General features: G+C 63.8%; 1 protein-coding gene across 1 annotated transcript; it reads right to left on the bottom strand.

The window, feature by feature from the left end:
• Positions 1–1,179: 1,179 nt before the first annotated feature.
• ADORA2A (adenosine A2a receptor) lies at positions 1,180–18,122 on the bottom strand. The gene is given in 4 exon segments (XM_036013889.1): positions 1,180–2,918; positions 8,815–9,140; positions 9,142–9,388; positions 18,064–18,122. Coding segments are annotated over 3 exon segments (1,293 nt in total). The 5' UTR covers positions 9,202–9,388; positions 18,064–18,122; the 3' UTR covers positions 1,180–2,011.
• Between the last annotated feature and the right edge of the window lie 1,718 nt (positions 18,123–19,840).

The raw sequence follows: 19,840 nt of genomic DNA, 5'->3' as shown, positions 1-19,840 counted from the left end.
CCCAGCCCGCACAGACCAGGGTGTGGCGGAGGGAGGATGCCAGCAGGGCCAGGGCCAAGCTGTGCAATGTCAGTGGTTCAGTGGTCGGGGGCCTGGCCCTGCACTCACAGCAGCGGGGGGATAACTGCTGCCTGGGCCCGCCCGGTGCCTCTGGCTTTGGTGCTTTTCAAAGCCCACACAGGGTCTCTTCTGCAAAGCCAGCCTAGAGGACCTCTTCCCAATGCAATAGTGAGAGAAAGCCAAGACCGGTCTGCGTCGGCTTGGGGGCACTCACATCAGCCCCTGTCTAGTGAAAGCATCGAGATGTGCAACGGAGGGAATGAACCCAGGGCAGCGGTTGTGTCCCGGTTGTTTCTGGGGGCAGGGAGCAGGGTAAGGACACGGGGAGGGGTCGGACGCTCCGCTGCAGCTACAGTGTTTCGTTTTTTAAGCAGAGTGGCGGGGACATGTTATTATTTTATACTTTATGATTTGGTTAAAATAAGTTAATGAGGAAGAAGGAAGCATGATTTTTGCAGTCAGACAGACCGAGGTTTAAGTTCACTTCTGCCTCTTCCTAGATGTTCTTCTCCACCGTTCTGTTCAGGAGGGGCAGCGGCATCTCCGAGGCTCAGCCATCTGCGAGGCGAAGCCGCAGGGACCGCCCGGGAGCGCTGACACTCCTCCCCGGGCTACAGGTTTCTTCACTGGGAGCGGGAGGGGCGACTCCAGGGGAAGGCAGCTGAGCTCCAGCCCAGGTCTCTCTGCGGGTCCCTCTGCAGCCTCTCGGTTGAGGGGTGGAGGTGGGCATGCAAGGCCACAGGACAGAAGTAATAGAGATCTTAAACAACTTTGGGAAGGTAATGAGGGAGGGAGGAGCCTACCCCACCCCGAGGCTGTGCCTGCGGCTGTCTGCGGGGTCAGCAGTGTCTGGAAGGACAGGTGTGAGTGTAAAAGCCCCTGCGGGATCCCACAGCCCCTCTGCCTCAGGGACTCTGGTCCTGGGGCTGCGCGTGGGTGTTTGGATCCTGGTGTACCGGGCAGTCTGTCCACTCTGGGGATGAGAGCCGGGCAGGCCCCGGGCAGGCAGGGTGTCCGTCTGCACATGCGCACTGTCTCACCCACGCACCATGCACGAATGGACCGTGCCAGGCCTGGCTGCGGGACCGGGGCCGGAACTCGGACACCATTCTCATTGGACAAGCTTAAAACACAACATGGCTCGATTTTTATTTTATCTCAGAAAAAAGAAACATTCCCTTCAGAAAGAAAGGCAGTTAGGTAGGGCCCCTGTCTGGGCAGCTCTGAGCCACCCAGGCTCACCTTCTGGCGGGCTGGCCCGGACCCCCTCCCGGGAACCCACCTTCCCATGCCGCTCGCTCACCACTCTGCCCCCGCAAGCCCAGCCCTGCTGCCCTAGGAGACGCCCAGAACTGGAGGGGTAAGAAGTACACAGAGTGGGACGGCTGCCTGGGTTCCCTGGGCCGACTCCTGGGGCTGGCAGGGGACCCACATCAGCCCCTGTGGCCAGGGAGGGACAGCAGTAGAAAGGACATCCTCAAGCTTACAATTTCTCCTGGAAAATACATCAAATGCTACCTCCAGGCGAAGCAGCTCCTGAACCCTGGGAGAGTCGGGGGAGGGCGGTGTGAGTGTGGCGGGGGCCTGCTGGAGCCTCCCCACAGCCTCGGGGCCGGCCAGCCTGCTCCGCCTCAGCTGCTCTGCAGAAGACAAGGTGGCACTTCTGGATGTTTCTCCAGTGGGGACCGGGCCTTGCCCAGCCAAGATGCTCTGGTGCCGTGGCCCTGGCCAGACACAGGTCTCCCAGCCCGGAACGTCTGCTTCCTCGGACTCCAACGCCTCCCGGCTGGGCCTCATGCTATGCCAGCCGGGGCTCCCTCCTCAGTCCAAAGTGGGAACCAGCCACGAGCAGGGTCTCCCGGCACTTTCACTCTTGCTCCCACCGAGGCTGGTTCCTCCAACCAGAGACAGAAAGACTTCTTCCCTTTGGAAGGGGCAAGCTCATGGCTCATCAGGATACTCCCGCTCCATCCCGGGCCAGCGGGCCCTCGAGGCCGGGGGACTCTGGGCATGCTCCCCTGAGCTCGTGGCTGAGGAGCTGCATGTCTGGGCGGCCCGTGTCCCCCTGGAACTCGCAGGAGCCCCCTCCACTCACCAGCCCCAGGGCGCAGCCATTGGGCTGCCGCTCGGGGCGTGGGGCGCTCCCGTTGGCCAGCGCCCCGGGAGGGTGGCCGTTGAGGCGGAGGCTGATCTGCTCCCCGTCGCTGCCGTGAGCCGCCAAGGCCCGGGCACTGGTGCCGCCCGCCTTGAAGGGCTCCCGCTGCCTCAGGATGTGGCTGCGAATGATCTTCCGGAAGGTCTGGCGGAACTCACGGATGCGGTAGGCGTAAATGAAGGGGTTCACGACGGAGTTGGAGTGGGAGAGGATGATGGCCAGGTACATGAGCCAGGGCGGCGCGTGGCTGCACTGCAGGCAGAAGAAGGTGAAGCAGTTGATGATGTGCAGGGGCAGCCAGCAGAGGGCGAAGAGCCCCACGATGATGGCCAGCGACTTGGCCGCATGGACCTCCTTCTGCAGCGTGGACCGGGTCCGCTCCCCCGGCAGGGGCTGGCTCTCCATCTGCTTCAGCTGCCGCCGGGCCGCCAGGAAGATGCGCAGGTAGATGCCCAGCATGAGCAGCAGGGGCACCAGCACGCACGCGAAGAAGTTGTAGTACACCATGTAGTTCATGGGCACCACGTCCTCGAAGAGGCAGGCCACCTGGCCCTCCCGGCAGCCCTCCGAGTGGTTTCTGTCCTCCTTCGGCTGGCTGCAGTTGTTCCAGCCCAGCATGGGTGTCAGGCCGATGGCAAAGGACAGCACCCAGCAGACGGCAATGATGCCCTTGGCCCGTGCACCGGTCACCAAGCCGTTGTACCTGGGGAGAGGACACCAGCGTCAGAGGCCTGAGACACCAGGGCTAGGCAGAGCCGAGTGTTGGAACCGAGTGCTGCTCCCTCCCTCCCAGGCCCAGTGTCCCCTTCCATCCAGGGGCGGGCCGCACCTTGCCCCAGACCTCACAGGAGGTGCGGAGAGCAGGCACCCTGGATGGGAAATCATCACACGGACGCTCAGGTGGTCACTGAACAGTATTACAGGTAGCCCTGTTTTGAGGGCATTACTGTGATGATTGGGGTGGGGGGGAGACGTTATCACTCCCTTGTTGAAGCTAGCACAGGTTTCCCTGCAGCGTGGCTACAGGTCAGGAGGGTGGGCCCGCCAGCCAGGGGCAGAACCAGCCAGACCAGACCTGGCGGTGATTCCCACCTCTTGTACTCCATGCTCTTCCTTCCTGCTTGACTTAGGGTCTCTAGAAGCCCCCAGGGAGAGGTGGCACAAGAGATAAAGGAGGGGTGGGGGTCCCAGGCCAAATGAGATACCCTCTTTCCCCTCCAAATTCAGATACTGCCTGTTTCAGAAACTCTTGCAGCACACCGGCTGAAAAGCACTGCCCTAGAGAGCCGGGCTCCGCCCCACACTCGGGGTGTGGCCTGCGGGCCGGGAAGCTGACCCCAGGTCCACAGGAGAAGTGGCACAGCTTTTACTAAAAGCACCAAAAAATCCTACTTGAGGAAGGCGACCTCAGTGGTCTCTGCGGTTTGACCTTCTGTCGCCAAGGCTCTGGTCCCAGCAACACCAGATTGCCCTCCCCTGCACCCGGTAAACCCCACTGGTTCTTCAAGGGTCAGGCTAGTTATGTTCTCCGAGAAGTTTCCTGCTGGACCACGACTAGTCCTGACCCCACGGGGCCCCCACAGCTGGGGCCAGGGGCTGGGCTTTCCTGCACCCATCTCCACGTCTCCATCGTCTCCATCGTGGAGACAGGGGCACAGCAGGTGCTGAGGAGAATGGGCTGCACTGAACTCCGGAACCGGAAGCACCCACAGAAGCAGTCTAGTCCTCAGGAGGCAAACACCGGGGCCCACGGGTAACACGCGTGCGAGGCGGGCTGCAGCGCGTCCACTCTGTGTGCAGGAGGCAGTGGCACCCTCGGCCCCTCGCTGCCTTGCAAACTGCATCTCAGGAGGGGCTGCGGGGCTGGTTTTCTGGATACAGACTCCCCAGGTTTAAATTCTGTCAACTAATCCACATTAAGAAAACAACAACAAAAGCCTGGTGGCCTCGGACCTCTTATCTGGCCCTCACTTCATGGGTGGGGAAACTGAGGCCCAAGCAGAGGAGTGGACTTGCTGTGGCTCTTCCAGGATCCCAGAGGCAGCTCAGGCCAAGGTGAGTCTGTCGATCCCGGGACTTTCTGAATGCAAACAGTAACCGGGCTGGGGGTCCCTGCAGCTCCAGGGCCCCGCCCAGTGGGGGCGTGGTGCCCACAGCCAGGCTGTGCGGGAGGAGGGCCGTGACCCTGCTCGTTTCCACCAAGGGCTCTCGTCCTCTGGAGCCTCAAATGCAGAGTCACAGGCTTTCTGCTCTTTCTTTTTTCTGTTCTTTTTCATTTTACATAGCACTTGCTCTGTGCCAGGCAGTCCTTTCTGATACTCTTTTCTGAATCTGAATTTATATACTCTCATTCAACAGAGGCGAGAATCCCTCCCTGGCGTTTCTGTCATTCTGCCTCTCAGAGCCTCAGTTTCCTCATTTGTTAAAAAGGACTGAGAATTCAGGGCCTGTGGGCACTGGCCCACAGGGCAGAGCGCAGAATTAGTGGGTGGGAATTACAGGCAGGCCGGTTACAGCGAGGCTCGGGTAAGCTCCTCAGCTGAGCTGTTCCCAGGAGAAACAAGCTGCCTCAGGCAGTAGTGAACTGCCCGTCATGTGAGGCAATCAAGCAGAAAGAACGGTTATGGGGACAGTGCAGAGGACCCTGGAGGCCACCTGCTGTGGGGATTTTCAAACTGTCCTCAGCAGCAGCGCTTCCAGCCCGTGTCCCAAAGCAATTGCAGAGGCAGAGCTGCTGGGGGAGTGGAGGTTCCCCCAGCAGTAACAGGTAGTAACAGGTAGCTGACTGAGGACCAGCGGGGGCGCCAGGGCCTGGCCGGAGGCTTCTGGGGACATGGTCTGAAATCTGTCGTCTGTCCGGTTGTCGAGGGACAGCCTGCCACTGAGTTCTCAGAAAACACCCCCTGTGGGGACAGAAACAAACAGGCATCAGCAGCACCTGCACAGGCGTGTGAAGAATGGCTCTGGAACGGCTCCGAGACTGCCCTGCGGAGAGGGGCCCCGAGGGGCGGCAGTGGCGAGGGGGCAATCTTTCACCATGTACCCTCTGGTTATCTTTTGATGGTTTAGTACTCACAGATATTATTTATGTTTAAAAACACCAAACAGATTTGCTTTGTGCAAAAGAAAGTGCTCAGGCCTAAGGCCCTGGACCCGGGCCACTGAGGGGCGGGGACAGCCTGAGCGCCAAGACGGAATGCTGGCAGAGCCACGGCCTGACCCAGCAGCCGCCCCTGGGCTGCGTCTGCGACTAAAGCGGTCACATCTTGGCCTCCTGGGCCCAGCCGTGGACTGTCCGGGGGAAGGGGTGACGTGGCCATCTGGCATATTTCAGGGAGCCCAGAGGCGACATAGGGGGCCCTGTCCACATAGGGAGGTACCACGGCCTCCCTGGGTCTCCCAGCTCACAGGCTGCCCCATCCTGGGGGCTCCCGTCACCCAGGGCAGGCTCACTCCGAGACCCGAGCACCCCCTACAACTGTGGGGGGCTTCACGTGCACCTGCCCTGCACTGAGAAGGGAGCGTCCCGAGGTCGTTCAAATGAGCCAGGGATCCAAGGTCGAAGAGTCGCTGACCAAACACCATCCTGGGCCCCGGCAGGCCTGAGCCAGCCTCACACGTCCCTGCCCGACTGTGCTTCTGTCTCCACCTCCTCTGCCTGGCCCCAGGCCACAGGCTCACTCCTTCCTGGGGGCTCTGCCCAGGCCTGGACCCCTCCTGTTGCACCCACCCCCCATCTCCACCCCCATCCCTCAAGACCTATCAGCATCACCTCCTCCGGGGAGCCCTCTCTCCTGATCCTGCCCTCCTTGCCCAAAAGCCAGGGCACACAGACTTTGTCCCCATGGGCTGATTCCCCACATAAAACTTCAGGCCTACTGCCCGTACTCGCCCACACCCTGAGGAGAGAGACCGAGCACGGGGGGCTGACGGGAGAGACAGGAGCCGATGGTCACAAGAGTTCCCTGGGCACCGAGAGCCCTTGCCTCCTGCCCTGGCCTCTCGTCCTCTGGCTCCCATCTCGGCTTCTGACTGGGCTTCTTTCTCACCCATTGCCTGACTAGACCCTGCCCTAGCCCACCAGGGTCCCTGGAAGGAGCACATAGAGTTTTCTGCAACTGAATTCTAGAAGGAAAGAAAGGAAGAAAAGGAAAGAAAGGAAGAGGAAGGAGGGGAGGAGGGAGGGAGGCAAAGAGCGGTGCAGGCCCGGGGCCAGGCACCCAGGGCAGGGGTCCGCGGCTGGACCTCAGAGGAGCCATGCGGGTGAGTGGAGGAGAATGCCCCTGGGGAGGACTGGGTTCCCAGCTGGAAGCGGACAGAGGAGGGAGGGCAGGAAGGGCAGCCCAGCCGGGCAGTGGCTCCAGGGCTGCACGGAGCCCAGGTTCCAATGCGCCTCCCTCTAGGACCCCCCAGGCCCAGCTCGCCCGCAGGAGCCCCCGCAAAGACATCTTCATGGGCCTTGCCCTCCCCGGGCAGCCGCACGGGCCCAGGACCCTTGAGGAACGGGAAGGTGGAGGGAGGGACCCGGGAGAGCCTGGACAGCGTGCAGGACCCTGCAGGGGCCTGTGTCAGGAGACCCTCTCCTCCTCCTGCTCTGGTCTCTTCTTGAGGAACAGGAGGGTCACAGTGCCAGCCCCCTGCCACAATGCCCGAGTGAGATCAAAGGAGTCGCTGCTGCACTAACATCCTCCAGCAACTGTGGAGGGGAAGGCTGAGCAGCATCCTCTTCCTCGTCTCTGTCAGCCTCCAGATCCAAGAGGCCCGGGCCGGGCCTTCCAGAGTGCAGCTCTGACGCCGAGGTCGGGGTGGAACCGGGTCCTGTTCCAGGAGACCCGGGAGTTGGGGATGGGGGTGGGGCAGGTTCACGGCTCCACCCAGGGGCTCGGCTCCGGACCTCCAGCAGCTCGGGAAAGAGCTACCCTGCACCCACCCGCCCGCCGACCCTCCTTCGGGCCTCATCGGTCTCACCCACTCACTGGACCCTCGAGACACCTCAGTGAGCTCAGAGAGGCCCGTCCCTCCCACGAGGAGGAAACGGACCCGGAGGGGCACAGCAGACTTTCCACAGTCACACCCCATCCTCCCACATCGGGGAGTCATTCTTTTGATTCTCGGAAAACAGAAATAAGAAAAAGAAGCCAAGGCCCTTTCCTCCGAGACGAGCAGCCTCACTCTCTCCCTAGAACAGTGCTGCCCTTTAGGGCGGGGAGAAAGTGAAAGTGAGGCCTCTGCCTTCCCGTCGGCTGGCACAGCCCCAGCCCACGCTCAGCCTGCCCTGCGCTGGACGCCAGTCCTGGCTCTCCAGTCCCCCTGGGGGCCTGCGGACGCGCCTCCATGCTCGGAGCCCGGACTCCAGATTCTGCTCTGCCCCCGAGGCTGGCCCTTGGTTCTGACACGGGTCCCCGGCTCTCCCGAGACAGGGGGCGTCCTGGGCCGCCTGGGGCCAGCTCCTGCCCTCATCTGAGCAGAGCCAGGGGGCAGGACGGGCCCTCTGGCGCAGGTTCTGGGAGACCAGGGGCAGCCTGTGGCTGGCTCCCCGAAGACTGAAGGCACAGTGGGTGGCGGCCACGGTTCTTCCCAGGCCCAGCCGTGCTACCAACTCATTGTGTGGCCCCGAGGGCTGGCCCCCTTCTCTGGGCCTCCTTTTTCCGTCCAGAAAGGGAGAGGAAATGACCTCTGAGGGCCCCTTTGGGTTCGACGCTAAATTTCCATTTGCTCACTGCGCCTGCCTTCCCCTCCCACCGAGGCTCCCTCTGCGGCTGCTCTGTAGGTAGACGCCCCGCCTCTTGGGGAGACTTCCCCACGGGGAAGGGGTGACCTCCTGGGGGACCTCCCTGAGAGCTTGCAGCCACCCAGGCTGTCTCGAGGATGGAGGGGCAAGGAGGTGGGGCAGGAGGCCCCGGGGTGCCCCCCGGGAGGGACACTTCCTAGCCTGGTCCTTGGCCGGGTAGGTGGAGGCCACACGAAGTAAACTTGGCCCCAGGGAAAGACTTCACTTACACAATCTGTGGCTGAAGTCACTTCAGAAAAGATTCATCGTGAAAAACCCCTCAACCGCTGCACAGGCTGGTGACCTCAGGAGCACAGAATTTGCATATAGGTTCAAATGACTCACTGTGGCACTGGGCCAGCTCACTTCCCCTCTCTGGGCTGTCCTCCTAACGTGCAAACTCTGAGGCTGCCCAGAGAAGTCGGAGGAGGGCAGGCGGGCTTCTGGATCGGAGATCCCGTGGTTTCCCGTGGTGCACGGCCCGCCCCAGCATCACGCCGCGTGGAGAGCAGCCCAGACACGCTGCCCAGGCCTGGGCCACACACCTCTGCCCACCGCCGGAGCAGGGCAGCCTCCGTTTTGGCCGGGGAGGGCCAGGGTGCCCTTCGCCCACGGCAATCAGCTAGATCCGCACGACTGCCGGCAGCGTGCCGGCCAAGGCCCCGGCAGCCCCAGGCTGTACTCCGCGGCCCTGTCACCTCAGCACACTGCCACCACAGACCCGACCCTGACCCGGGGCTCACCGTGGCCACAGCACAGACCAGACCCTGAACCTGGCAGCGGGCATGCCCGGGAACAGAGCGGGGCAGCCCACCCGGCCCTCACTCACCGGAGCGGGATGCGGATGGCGATGTAGCGGTCAATGGCGATGGCCAGGAGGCTGAAGATGGAGCTCTGCGTGAGGACCAGGACGAAGCAGGCAAAGAAGAGGCAGCTGTGGCAGGCGGCGCAGAACCCTATGCTGATGGTGATAGCGAAGGGGATGGCGAGGACCCCCACGGCGATGTCGGCGGCTGCCAGGGACACCACAAAGAAGTTGGTGACGTTCTGCAGGTTGCTGTTCAGCCACACGGCCCAGCACACGAGCACGTTGCCCAGGACGGCCAGCACGGCGATGGCCAGCTCCACCACGATGTACACCGAGGAGCCCATGGTGGGCATGGCCATGGATGAGCGGAGTCAGTGAGGGCGCGGGCCGGGCCAGCTCACGGTCCATAGCTGCAGTGCAGCCGGCCCGTCCAGGCCCCTGCGCCCCTGCCCCCAGGAGCCAAGAGCGTGCCTGCTGGTGAGGGGGGCTCCCTAAGGGCTTTCGCACGGCTGACTCGGAGTCTCCAGAAACCAGGCCCCCTCCGGAGGTTCTGGTGGCATCTTGGCTCGGCTCAGCTTCCGAGTTCCCGGGGCACCTGCAGAAGGAGAAACCGAGTAAGGAGCAGGACCCCGCAGCGCGGGCACAGCCGACAATTCCCTTCCCAGCAGCGGCCCTCAGCCCGGGCTCTGTCTTTGTCTAGAGCAGCTGGGAGTCTTTCAAAGGCACTCACTCACGTTAGTGCCCCACACTCGGCTTCTCAAGCCTCCTGGTCCCTGAGCTCGCTGCCACCGTGACCCTCTTGGAAAGGGCCCCTTGCCTCCTGGGCTCCCCCAGGCCCACCCTCCTTCCCCTTCAGCCAGCCTCAGTCAGTGCCATTCCCTGAGAGCTCTGCCTGGGAACTACCAGCTCCTCCCTACACTGTCCCAGTCCGGGGCAGCCTTGGGGACTCCTGGAGCTCCCATCTGAAAGGACCTGGGAGGCCGTTGGTCCTGTCTCCCACCGCCAGCAGATAAGCCCTCTAGCCTCACCAAGGGGTGCTGCGCAGGGTGGTGGAGCAGGCACAGAAGGAGCCCGCCCCTCGGCAGCCCCCGCACTGACTGTGCGTCTGGGCGGGGCAGCAGCCTCCCCGCTCCCCCCCCCCCCGCCCACCGACGCCTGCTCCCCAGCCCTCCCCGCCTGCCTGCACCAGAACGGGCTGAGTTCAGTCCGGGGGCCGGGCAGAGAGCGGGGCCCTCAGCCGGGACTTGCTGGGGGACTGTGTCTAGGAATGTTTTTCCTTTCTGGGCCTCAGTTTCCCCATTGATCTCTGAGGAGGCTGGACCCCACACAGCCTCTGAGAGCCACTGCAGCTCTCTCCCATGAGTCTGCGAGAAGGAAATAAACAGTTTTGAGTGAAAAGGCTTCCGCAGAATCAAAGTGCCATGGAAATGTATGGAATCATTGGCACCCCGAGCAGAAGAAGAAACAGAGGTCTCGGTCTCCTCAGCCCAAACCCAGTACTGCCTTGAGCTTGTGAGAGGGTCTCCATCCCTCCGCCAGCCCCCGGGTCTCTTTCCACTGCCCCTGTCCCAGCCTGTCACACTCACACGTGCTCATGCCAAAGCCACCCCTCCCCACACCCCGCCAGGGCTCTCGTGGGGCCCTGGGTGTGCATGGGCAGCAGCCGCTGTCTGCCCGGGGACAAGAACCCCACAGCCTTTACCTGCACAGGGGCTCTGGGGGCTGCACTCTCCCGCCCTCCTCCAGGAACCCAGGGACCAAGTGTAACTGTGACCTTGGAAGAAGGTCCCTTGCCGTGTTCCAAGGGCCAGGCCACCCCCACCCTGTCTGGCAGGTGACAGAGGACTTGCATAGATGAGCCCCAAGTTTCCTGCTGACTTCGCTGTGCCTCAGGTGGCCGGAGCCCGAGGGGGCATCCCCCATGCCCACCAGGAAGCTGGAGGGGGAACACCCAACCCTGGGGAGCAGCGGGAGAGGAGGCAAGGGGCCTGAGGATCCCAGGGGTTCCCACAGCCTGTGGCTTCTCCCAGACGTGGCCCCAAGGGTCATAAACCAGTGCCACTGAGCTCCTGCTCTGCACAGGGCACCCGTCAGCCAGCTGCTCACAAGGTGAGTCCTGTGCAGAGGTCGGCCAGACCAAGTCTCCCGGCGCCATCCCTGGCCACACCGAGTCCCTCAGTGTTCCCAGCCCACGGCCAGAGCAGCATTCATCAGGGCTCCAGCTGCAGGGGCTGTGTGTCCAGGGCGCCATCCCTGTTCTGCAGAAGGGAGGCGACAGGCCAGGCCTCCGCCCGGCTGCAGCCTCCCCAACATGGCAGCAGGCCACTGTCTCACCAGCCCGGCCAGGCCCAGGGAGCCCCCACCACCAGGGAGATGCCTGCCTCCCCCCTGGGCTCCTCATTTGCCGCCTGCCGTCCTTCTGACCGCAGCGGGGCCCGTCTGGGAGAATCTGCACCAAGAGGTGTCACGCCCTCTGCCAACGCAACCGGCCCAGGCTAGAGACCTCCCTTGGGCCTGGAACATCGTGTGGAGTCAGAGGGCCCTGCCAAAAGGCCGATGAGGCGGGGCCATCGACGACCCACCTGACCAGAATATATACCGCATTTTTCTGGAGCTGAGTCACACCCTCGACACCTGCCCCGGACGCCGGGCTGACCCCGTGGGAGCCAGGGAGCCCCACGCGGAAGGCCTTCCACGGGCCCAACCTGGCCCTCTGCTCTGCGGAGCTCCCCAGTAGCCCCCTCACCTGCCCGAGTGCCCCCAGCCCCCAGGACCACCTTCTGCACTCTGGGCTCCTGCGTTGAGCAGTGCCTGGTAGCAACACGCCTCCTGACTAACGGAAACTACCTTCCTGCTGCCCACCAGGCCTGGGACGCCCCCCACCCGACCCCCAAGTCTTCCTGGTGGCAACAGATCTTCCTGCCGCCCCAGGTCAGCCTCGCAAGGAACTAAAAACACACCTAACGCCCCTGCTGGCCAGGTCCTAAAAGGCTCCCCGGCTGCCCTGCCTCCAGCAGATCTGCAGGCTGTTCCAGATGCTGCCAGGACATCCCAGGGGAGGCTGACCCAGCCCCACGGGCAACCTGGGCATCTGCTGGACCAGAATCCCCCGGCCCCGCGCAGCACACCCCGGTGGAGGCTGAGGCACCGTGGGGCAGGCCGGGCGGGGAAGAGACCAGGGCTCTGTGGGAGGTCAGAAACGTCCCAGCCTTAGGCCGGCAAACCGGCCAGGGGGTAGGGGCGCCATGGCCTGTGGCCTTTGCCAGACTCTTGTGGTATAAGCTTCCCCTCGTGGCCAGTTTCAAGATGGTAACATCTCGCTGACAGGAGTTAGGAATCACTGCACACAACCAGCCAGTCTGAGCCCAGTGCCCAGCCTCTGCGGAGCCCCCACAGCCTGTGTCTCCCCCGGGCTGGGGCTGGGGCTGGGGCTGGGACACACGGGCTGCACTCCTGACGCTCCGAACTTGCTTGTGCGGCCTGACAGGGCGTGGGGGCCCCTGTGCCCACGCACCTCCTGTTACAGCTGAGGGAGCTAAGCCCCCAAGGAAGTCAATGACCTTGACCAGCCCTTCTGGGAACATAAAGGGTGGACTTGAGCTGGGGAAATGCCCACGGAAAACACAGCAGCAGGCGGGTTTCTTGGGGCCTCCCGGGCCCTCCCTGCCTCCCTCCCCTCGGAGGCCTCTGAGAGCTACGGGAAGGTCGGGGCCCACGTGGAGGGGTTGGGGGTGGGTCCAGGACCTGGCAATTTCCTAATCTTCTCTGTTGGTTCTGTCCAGCTAATTAATCCTCGAGTCTTCTGTTGCTAGCCAGGAGGGGAAATTAAATATTAATCACGTACTATTTCCCTGTCATTGTCCCTTGCTGGGGACAGGGCAGAGGTCAGAAGCTGTCCGGACAAACTGGAGACGCGTGCCGGGGACCGTGCGTGAGCAGCCCCGAAAGGACGACCCCGCACGGCTCCGAGCACCGCCGCTTCCCGCCCTCCTCCTCCTCCTCGCCCTCACTGGCCTGGCCGCTTTGGTTGCAACCCCATTTCACCAGAACCCACATATTTCCTGGCCCAGTTCTGGCTCCCTGTATTCCAGACCAGCGAGCTCTCTGTGCGCGTGCACAGACGGCGGCTGTGCCCCGCCCCCCCACCCGGAGGGACGGAGGTGCCCGCCAGCTTCCAGGCAGGACCCCACACATCTGCTCTTGGGTGCGGCCAAAGGCAGCACGCCAAACCCAACGCGTGAATCAGGCTGTTGCTGCCACCCTGGGCCCATTCCGGGCCCCAGGACCCCGGCCTCAGGATCCCCACTACTCTCTCATGACAGACGTGCCCCGAATACCTGCGTCGTGCCAGGCAGCCGCTGGACCGCAGGGAGCTCCGCCTGCCGCCTGTTGCGGAGCCTGGTCCCCGCAGGGCCCTGAGCCGACAGCAGGGGGCCTTACAGAAGGGTGTGTCCTCTGAGACCGTCCTGAGAGCCAGCCGCTCCCCAGGTGGTTTTCAAGACTTTAGGATCTTCAAAGAGATAAAGAAAGGAATAGCACGCATAAACGAGAATGAGAACTTATGGATCGACTGGCAGAAACGAAACAAGGACCAATATCTAGTCAATAAATCATATCAGAAAGGAAAACAGAGGGACTGAGACAGAATACAATCGCCCTGACGCGCTTCGGGGCTGCAGCTGTGGACCTGAGACCACGCGGAGATTCTCACAAAACGCCACAGAGTGACACCCTGTGAGCAGCGAGCTGAGCGACGCGGAAGGCAGATGGGGATCACCGGCATCTGCTCCTGGGAGCTCAGTCTCTGCGTGGAGAGCACCACGAGTGGGGAACACAGTGGGACCGGCGGCTCGGCTCCTGCTCCCAACGCAAGCCTGCAGCGGGCTCTGCCATGGCCGGCCTTCGGTGGGCCCAGGCCTGGGCACCAGCCTCCCGGAAGTCCAGGGCCCAGGGACCCCAAGTCCCTCTTGTCTTGGCAGGTGTTTTCCTGTGCTGCCTGGAGGGGACCAGCCACCAAGTACCAGCAGCCTCTTTCCTCCCGCCCTCCCTGCAGGGCTGCTGGCAGCTCCAACTTCAGGAACTTGGTGCAGCCTGTGCCCCCTCCCCCACAGCCCCTTGGGTGTGTGGCTGCCACTTTCAGCCCCTGGGAGCAGGATGTGGGCAGGAACAGGGTAGAGAGCCGGCTGCCTGCTCTAAGCCAGGCCCCCCAGCAGACTCCACGACACCAGCCCCCGGGGCTGCAGGGCCTGCCCCGGCTCGCTTCTCCCCACTGGATGCCCACAAGTCCATCCCCACAAGTCCAGGCCAGATGCCAGAGAGGCTGTGGGCCCCCCTTGTCCCAGCCTGAGGTGGCCACCTCACCTAACACCCTCCACCCAGGGGTCACACCTCAACACAAAGTGCTGGGTGCCCGCGCTCAGGCGGAGGAGCCCAGATGGCCGCAGCCCCGCCCCATCCAACACTCCCTGAGACCCCGAGTAAGAGGCCTCCACCTCCGTGTGGAGGCTCCTCGCGTGTGTACAGCCACCACGGGGAGTGAGGTGCACCCCGACCTCCGTCAGGAGAACCCTCCAGTATCAAGGGGACAGGTACTGTGATGTCTGAAGAGGGGACGTGGTGGGGGCAGGGGCTTCCAGATGGCCCTGAGAGCAGCCTCTGTGGCTTGGGGCAGGGTCCTGTTAAAGGGCAGGGCCGCAGCGGCTGCTGGGAGGGGGCTACACTGAGGACAGGAGGGAGGCAGAGCACTCCGGGGACCCTGGGGGCGTGGTGATGCGGCCTTGCAGGCTGAAGGGACAGGCTGCGAGGGTCAGCCAGGCCAGCCGAAGCGGTGTCTGTGGCCGGGCCGCGTGCCGCTCGGCCCCACCCCTGCTCCTTGGCCCACTCAGACCCCACTCACAGTCTGCACAGGCCACTTTGGGGCCAGATGTGAAGGCCCCTGTGACAGAAGGGCAGAAAGGTGCCAGCCCCGGGGGCGGGGGGCTCTGGGCAGGGACCACCAGCCCAGACAGCAGGGGCGGCACCAGCACGGTGCCGCCGAGGCGGCCCTTCCCCTGGGCGACCGCTGGGCTGACTGGAGCAGCAGCGGAGGTGGCGCCACGGAGGACAGCGCTCGCCCCTGCCCAGCAGTTTCAGAAGCAGAAGCGGGTGTGGGCCCAAAGGCATCTGCAAGTCTCCTCAGAGGAGGGGCCGTGTGGGCTGGACTGGGGGGACGGGGAAGTGAGAGGAGAGACAGGGACAGATTCCAGGCAAAGACAACCGGAGGCGCCCTGGAGAGCCGGAGCGGCTTCCCTCCCTGGGTGTCGCCTCCCTGGGCTGGAGTGAGGGGCAGTGGTGCTTCCCCGAGTCCAGACCCTCCATCCCCACAGCATCCCACGGCTTCCACGCCCCGGGGGCCCCTTCTGTGACTCTGTGGGCTGAGGAGGGGTCTCTGTCTGTAAACTGCCCCGTCTCTCCACCCAGAGCTCCCAGGCACTGCCTGGGAGGACAGCAATCTCCTGGGCATTTCTCTCTGCATCTCAGCTCTGAGCTCCTGCCCATTCCCCACTCCCCTTCTGCCGTCTGGGCCCATTCCAGGGACTGGCCCTCAGTGCTGCTCCCCACTGACCAGTCAACACTGCCCTTCAGTGGCCACCAGCGCTTCCCTGGGCCCAGACCCCTACCGGGGGGCTAGGACTCATCGCCTGTGTTATAATCCTCACCCAAGGATATGTTTACTGATTTGAGAGAGAAAGAGAGAGAGAAACGTCGGACCGGTTGCCGCTGGTACATGCCCTGAGCATGGAACTTGAAACCTTTTGGTGCGTGGGACAATGCTCCAACCCACTCGGCCACCTGACCCGGGTTGGGACTCATCCCTTTTACCAGCTCAGCAACTCGACACACACACTACACCCCCTCCCACCCGCCCTGCACACCTGCGCTTTCGGTCTGGTCCTTGGGTCCTTCCCCCGGCTCCCGTGCGCACTTCTTCAGCGCCCGGCTGGGGTGGTGGCAGGCAAGTCAGAGGCCATAAGACGGTTGGGGTGGCATTTCAGCTCATCCAGGGGGAGGTGGCTCAGGAATCGAGCAAGTTAGATGGCAGTAAGCGCTACCCGGGGGTCGCTGTGGAGAGCCACCAGGGGGCTTTGTCCTACTCGGCAGGCACTGCCCACATCCACCCAGAGACCCTGAATTTTCCAGGGTGTGATGCCCCGAAGCCAGATGTCTGCTCCGATCCAACTACAGTCCACACATCCCTCTGCTAACAGCAACTCTTGTGGTGTCTCCAGCCCCACGAGACGAGCAAGCCCCTCCACGGCTCCCCAGCTCAAGCACAGACCCAGCCTGTCCTCTGCTCGCCCGGCCTCCTCCTGCCCCCACATCCAGTGCCCGTCTCCGGTCACTCTTTGCACAGCAAGCGCTGCTCTTGGGAAGACGGTTCCGGGGGCGTCACTTGCTCAAGACCGCCCAGGGCTCGAGTCAAGATCGGAACCCAAGGTCTGGGAAGCGAGATCTCCAGCCCATGGGGTCATCCACGGAGCCAGGCTCTGCCCTCTTACGCTGTGGCTCCTGGGGTGCAAGACCAGGGTGTGGTCAGGGACCTGCATGTCACAGGCCAACATGAGGGGGGCAACATGCAAGCCCCCAAAGGCCACCCAGTACCAGCCTGGCCCAAGGACTATCCCCTGCCAGCCACCGGGGCTGCTCGCAGCCTCCCCAAGGCCATGAGCAGGGGAGCCAGATAGGCCAAGAACCTGATGATCGTGAGGGCAGGGGGATAAAGGGGCCCTGGTCTGAGGGACACTAAGACCTGGGAGAGCCAGGGAAGCCTTAAGGGGCAAGGATGTGTTGCCACCACTGCCAGTGGACAGTCCTCAGTGGGGAGCTCCGCCATGGGCCTGCCAAGACCTGGGATGAAGGGCTGTCCTAGAAGGCAGAGCCTTCGCAGCCACCCTGGGCTTCCAGGACCAGCCACAGCAGCACCCGAACCCACAGCGTCCTTCCCGGACCACTGCTCCTAAGAGCTTCCTATGATGGACCTCAGGGCCAGGACACCCAGGGACAGCTCTGGGGGACAGGGGGAGGATGGCGGGGACACAATCTTCTGGAGGGTGCAGAGGCTGGGAGTCCACAGGCGCTGGGCAATAGAGGCGAGGGGAGGGCGGCCTGGACATCGGGTCGGAGGAGTCACAGGCCCTGTGCGCAGAAGCGCAGCCTGTGATGGGGAGGGAGAGCTGACTACAGAGGGCAGGCAGCCTCGTCCTCCCCCAGGAACCAGCCAGGCCTCCAGCGCTGGGGAAAAGAGGGTGGGGAGACTCGCCTTCCGGCTTCTCCCCACAACCCCTGGAGCTCCCATGGTACAGTCAGGAAAGTTAAAGCCTAAAGCGGGGTGGCGGTGCCAGAACGCAGAGCTGTCTGCTCCACCGTCCGCTCGCGGCCCCTCCGTGATCCCTGTCCCGCACCGATCCCTGGGGAGCCACCACCATTCCCGCCATTCCTACCTTCCTGCCCTGCTCAGGGCAGCCCGGCGGCCGGCGAGGACCAGTCCGAGGAGCGCAGCCACCGCCGCCCGTCCTCTCGCCTCTTCGGGGTTCCCTAAGTCCGGTTCCCGCCACCACGGTTTAGGGGACCTGCCCGCGCTCACCCAGCCGTCCCGACTCCCGTTCTCGTCGCGCCCCGGGCGTGCGGGATGCTGAGCGTGTGCGCACCCCGCCTTCTCCGACACCGGCCCCGCCCCGGGATGCGCCACCTAGGGAAGCCCCCTCTGGTTCCCGCCTGCTCTCAGGCCGCGCCTCTGCGCCCCCAAGCCCTGCCCAGCCCCGGCCTGGCGCCCCGGTTCCCCGAGCGCCCTGGGGCCGGCCCGCGGCGCCCAGACGGACCAACGGACGGCCTCCGCCGGCCACCTGCGGGTTTGGACGTCTGCCTCTCCACCCCGCGCCACTGGGGCCGCTGCTCTTTCGCGCCTTCTCCCCGCCTACCCCTGCGCACCTTCCGGGCCAGTTCGGGGGTGGCCGCGAGGGTCCACATGCTGTCCAGGGCCCGGCTTAGCATGTGCGACCGCGCCGGAGCCGCCCAGCACCAGCGGTTCCGGCCGCCGCCGCCGGGCAGCACTCGGACCCCAGCCCTGCGAACTCCCGCCCGGGCGGCGGGTAGAGAGGGTCGGAGCGGCGGGCACCCTTAGTGGGAGGGGACTCGAGCCGTCCGGCCCTTACCCCTGCCTGACAGCTTCCGACGGCCCCGCGCCCCCTGAGACCCTAGGAATCCGTACCCCGTACCGGGACCCCGGCTGACCTGCAGCTCGCGCGCCGGCTCCTGCTGTCTCCGCTGCCGCTCGGGCCCCGGCTCCAGCCGAGCCGCTCACGGGCGCCCCCTGCAGGCGGCTCCAAGACCCACGCTGTCTCCGCCCCGCCCCGCCGCTAGGGGAAACCGAGGCCCCAAGTGCAGCCGCCCGGGAGGCCGCGTGTAACCGGTGTAGCCGGCCTGAGAGTCTGGCGATGCCCACGGTAGGGCCCCGGGCTGCGCCGCAGTCCCTGCCTGCAGCCCCAGCTGGCTCTCCTAGGCTCCGTCGGTTCCTACACCTCCTCCAGCACCACACCCCCTCCCCTAAGATGAACCTAGGGCCCCAGGAGCCCCTTCTCTGCCCCGTGAAGCGCGTTGGGCCGGGACCACACTCCCTTCCCTCCGAGAAGCGCCCAGGTCTGTCCCTGCCCCTCTGGTCCTCCCTAAGTTCTGCTGTCCCTAATCGTCAGAGCTGGGCTGGGTCTCATCAGAGCCCTGTGTCATCTCCTCCCCAATGTTCAGCTGTAACTTGGGAAGCGCCCTGTGCCCACCCCTCTGCAAATCCTTCCATGGTCTCCAGCTTCTTTACCAAAACTCAGGGTCCTCAGGGGCGCGCCCTGCCTGATGCCCAGCTTTCCCTACTCCCTGACTGTTGCTTTGTGCCAGTGGTGGTTGGGGAGAGGGAGGGTTGGCCCTTTAGCTCAAGGGATGGATGCCTCTAAGAAGCTGGCCCTACTTTTCAGTCCCATCCCCCCCCCCCCCCCCCACCTCTTCCAGCCTAGATTTTGGGCCAAGGCCCCTCCTGGTCTTATAGCCTGTGGTGTGAAGTCAGCCCCTGTGGCCCCTCCCACCCTTCTCTGAACTAAGGGAGGAGTGTCACAGACTAACCTGGAATCTCAGACCCTTGGGCCAGAAGTCATCCTCCCCCCAAGCCCAGGCTCATGTTCTGGAGACTTCAAAACTGGAAAAGACCTCACATCAGGCCCCAACCCAGCCATACATGGGGATCACCTTTTGACCCTTGCATCTGGGCAGAGTTGGCGTAACTTCAGTTCTGCACACAGGATGAGCTGCATCAGCCTGCCAGGGCCTTGGTGGACAAAGGTGTGCAGGAACCCTTGCATTCTTGAGCTTCCTGGGGCTGGTGGGTTTTAGGAAGAGACCTGGGGCAGAGGGACTTGCCCAGGGCCAGGCTGGGCCCTGGGGCTGAGGCCAGGGCAGGAGGGCAATGTCTCCTGTACAGAAGGCCTGGAGGAGCCAGCAGGTGGGAAGTGGGAGCGCAGGTGCTTGGCCAGCGTGTCCCAAGAGCCAGAGCCCTCAGCTGTGCCCATCACTGGTCCTGACTCGATCGCCCTGCAGCCTCCCTGGTTTATTGCCAGGGCCAAAGCCTGAGCTCCTGCTTGGCTCCCCGGGCCCCCCTCTCCCTTAATGTACAGTGGGGCCCTCTGAGGCAGGTGGGGGAGTGCAGCGGAGGGCAAGCTAGGAGAGGTCAGGACTGTGACACAACTGGAGATAAACTAAGATCTCAGGGGGTTAAGGCAAGCCTGACGCTAGAAGAGGGAACATCCCTCTGTCCCAGATGCCTTCAAAACCTCCAACCCAGCCCCGTCCCACCCCCTCCCAAAAGTCCAGGCCTTTGTGGAGCCTCAGCTGGCTATGCTATCCACTCCACCCCTCAACACACTCACCTCCATTTCGGGAGAATGGGGGAACCAAAGGAGCCCACCCCCATCTACCCAGGCCCTTGTTTACCTTAGTGAAGGAGCTCCCCGCCAGGGGGACACAGCCC

The sequence above is a fragment of the Phyllostomus discolor genome, chromosome 13 (genome assembly GCF_004126475.2).
Source record: "Phyllostomus discolor isolate MPI-MPIP mPhyDis1 chromosome 13, mPhyDis1.pri.v3, whole genome shotgun sequence".
Classification (NCBI taxonomy): domain Eukaryota; kingdom Metazoa; phylum Chordata; class Mammalia; order Chiroptera; family Phyllostomidae; genus Phyllostomus; species Phyllostomus discolor.
The sequence above is the reverse complement of the archived record's forward strand: the minus strand, read 5'-3'. Positions and strand labels throughout refer to the sequence as shown.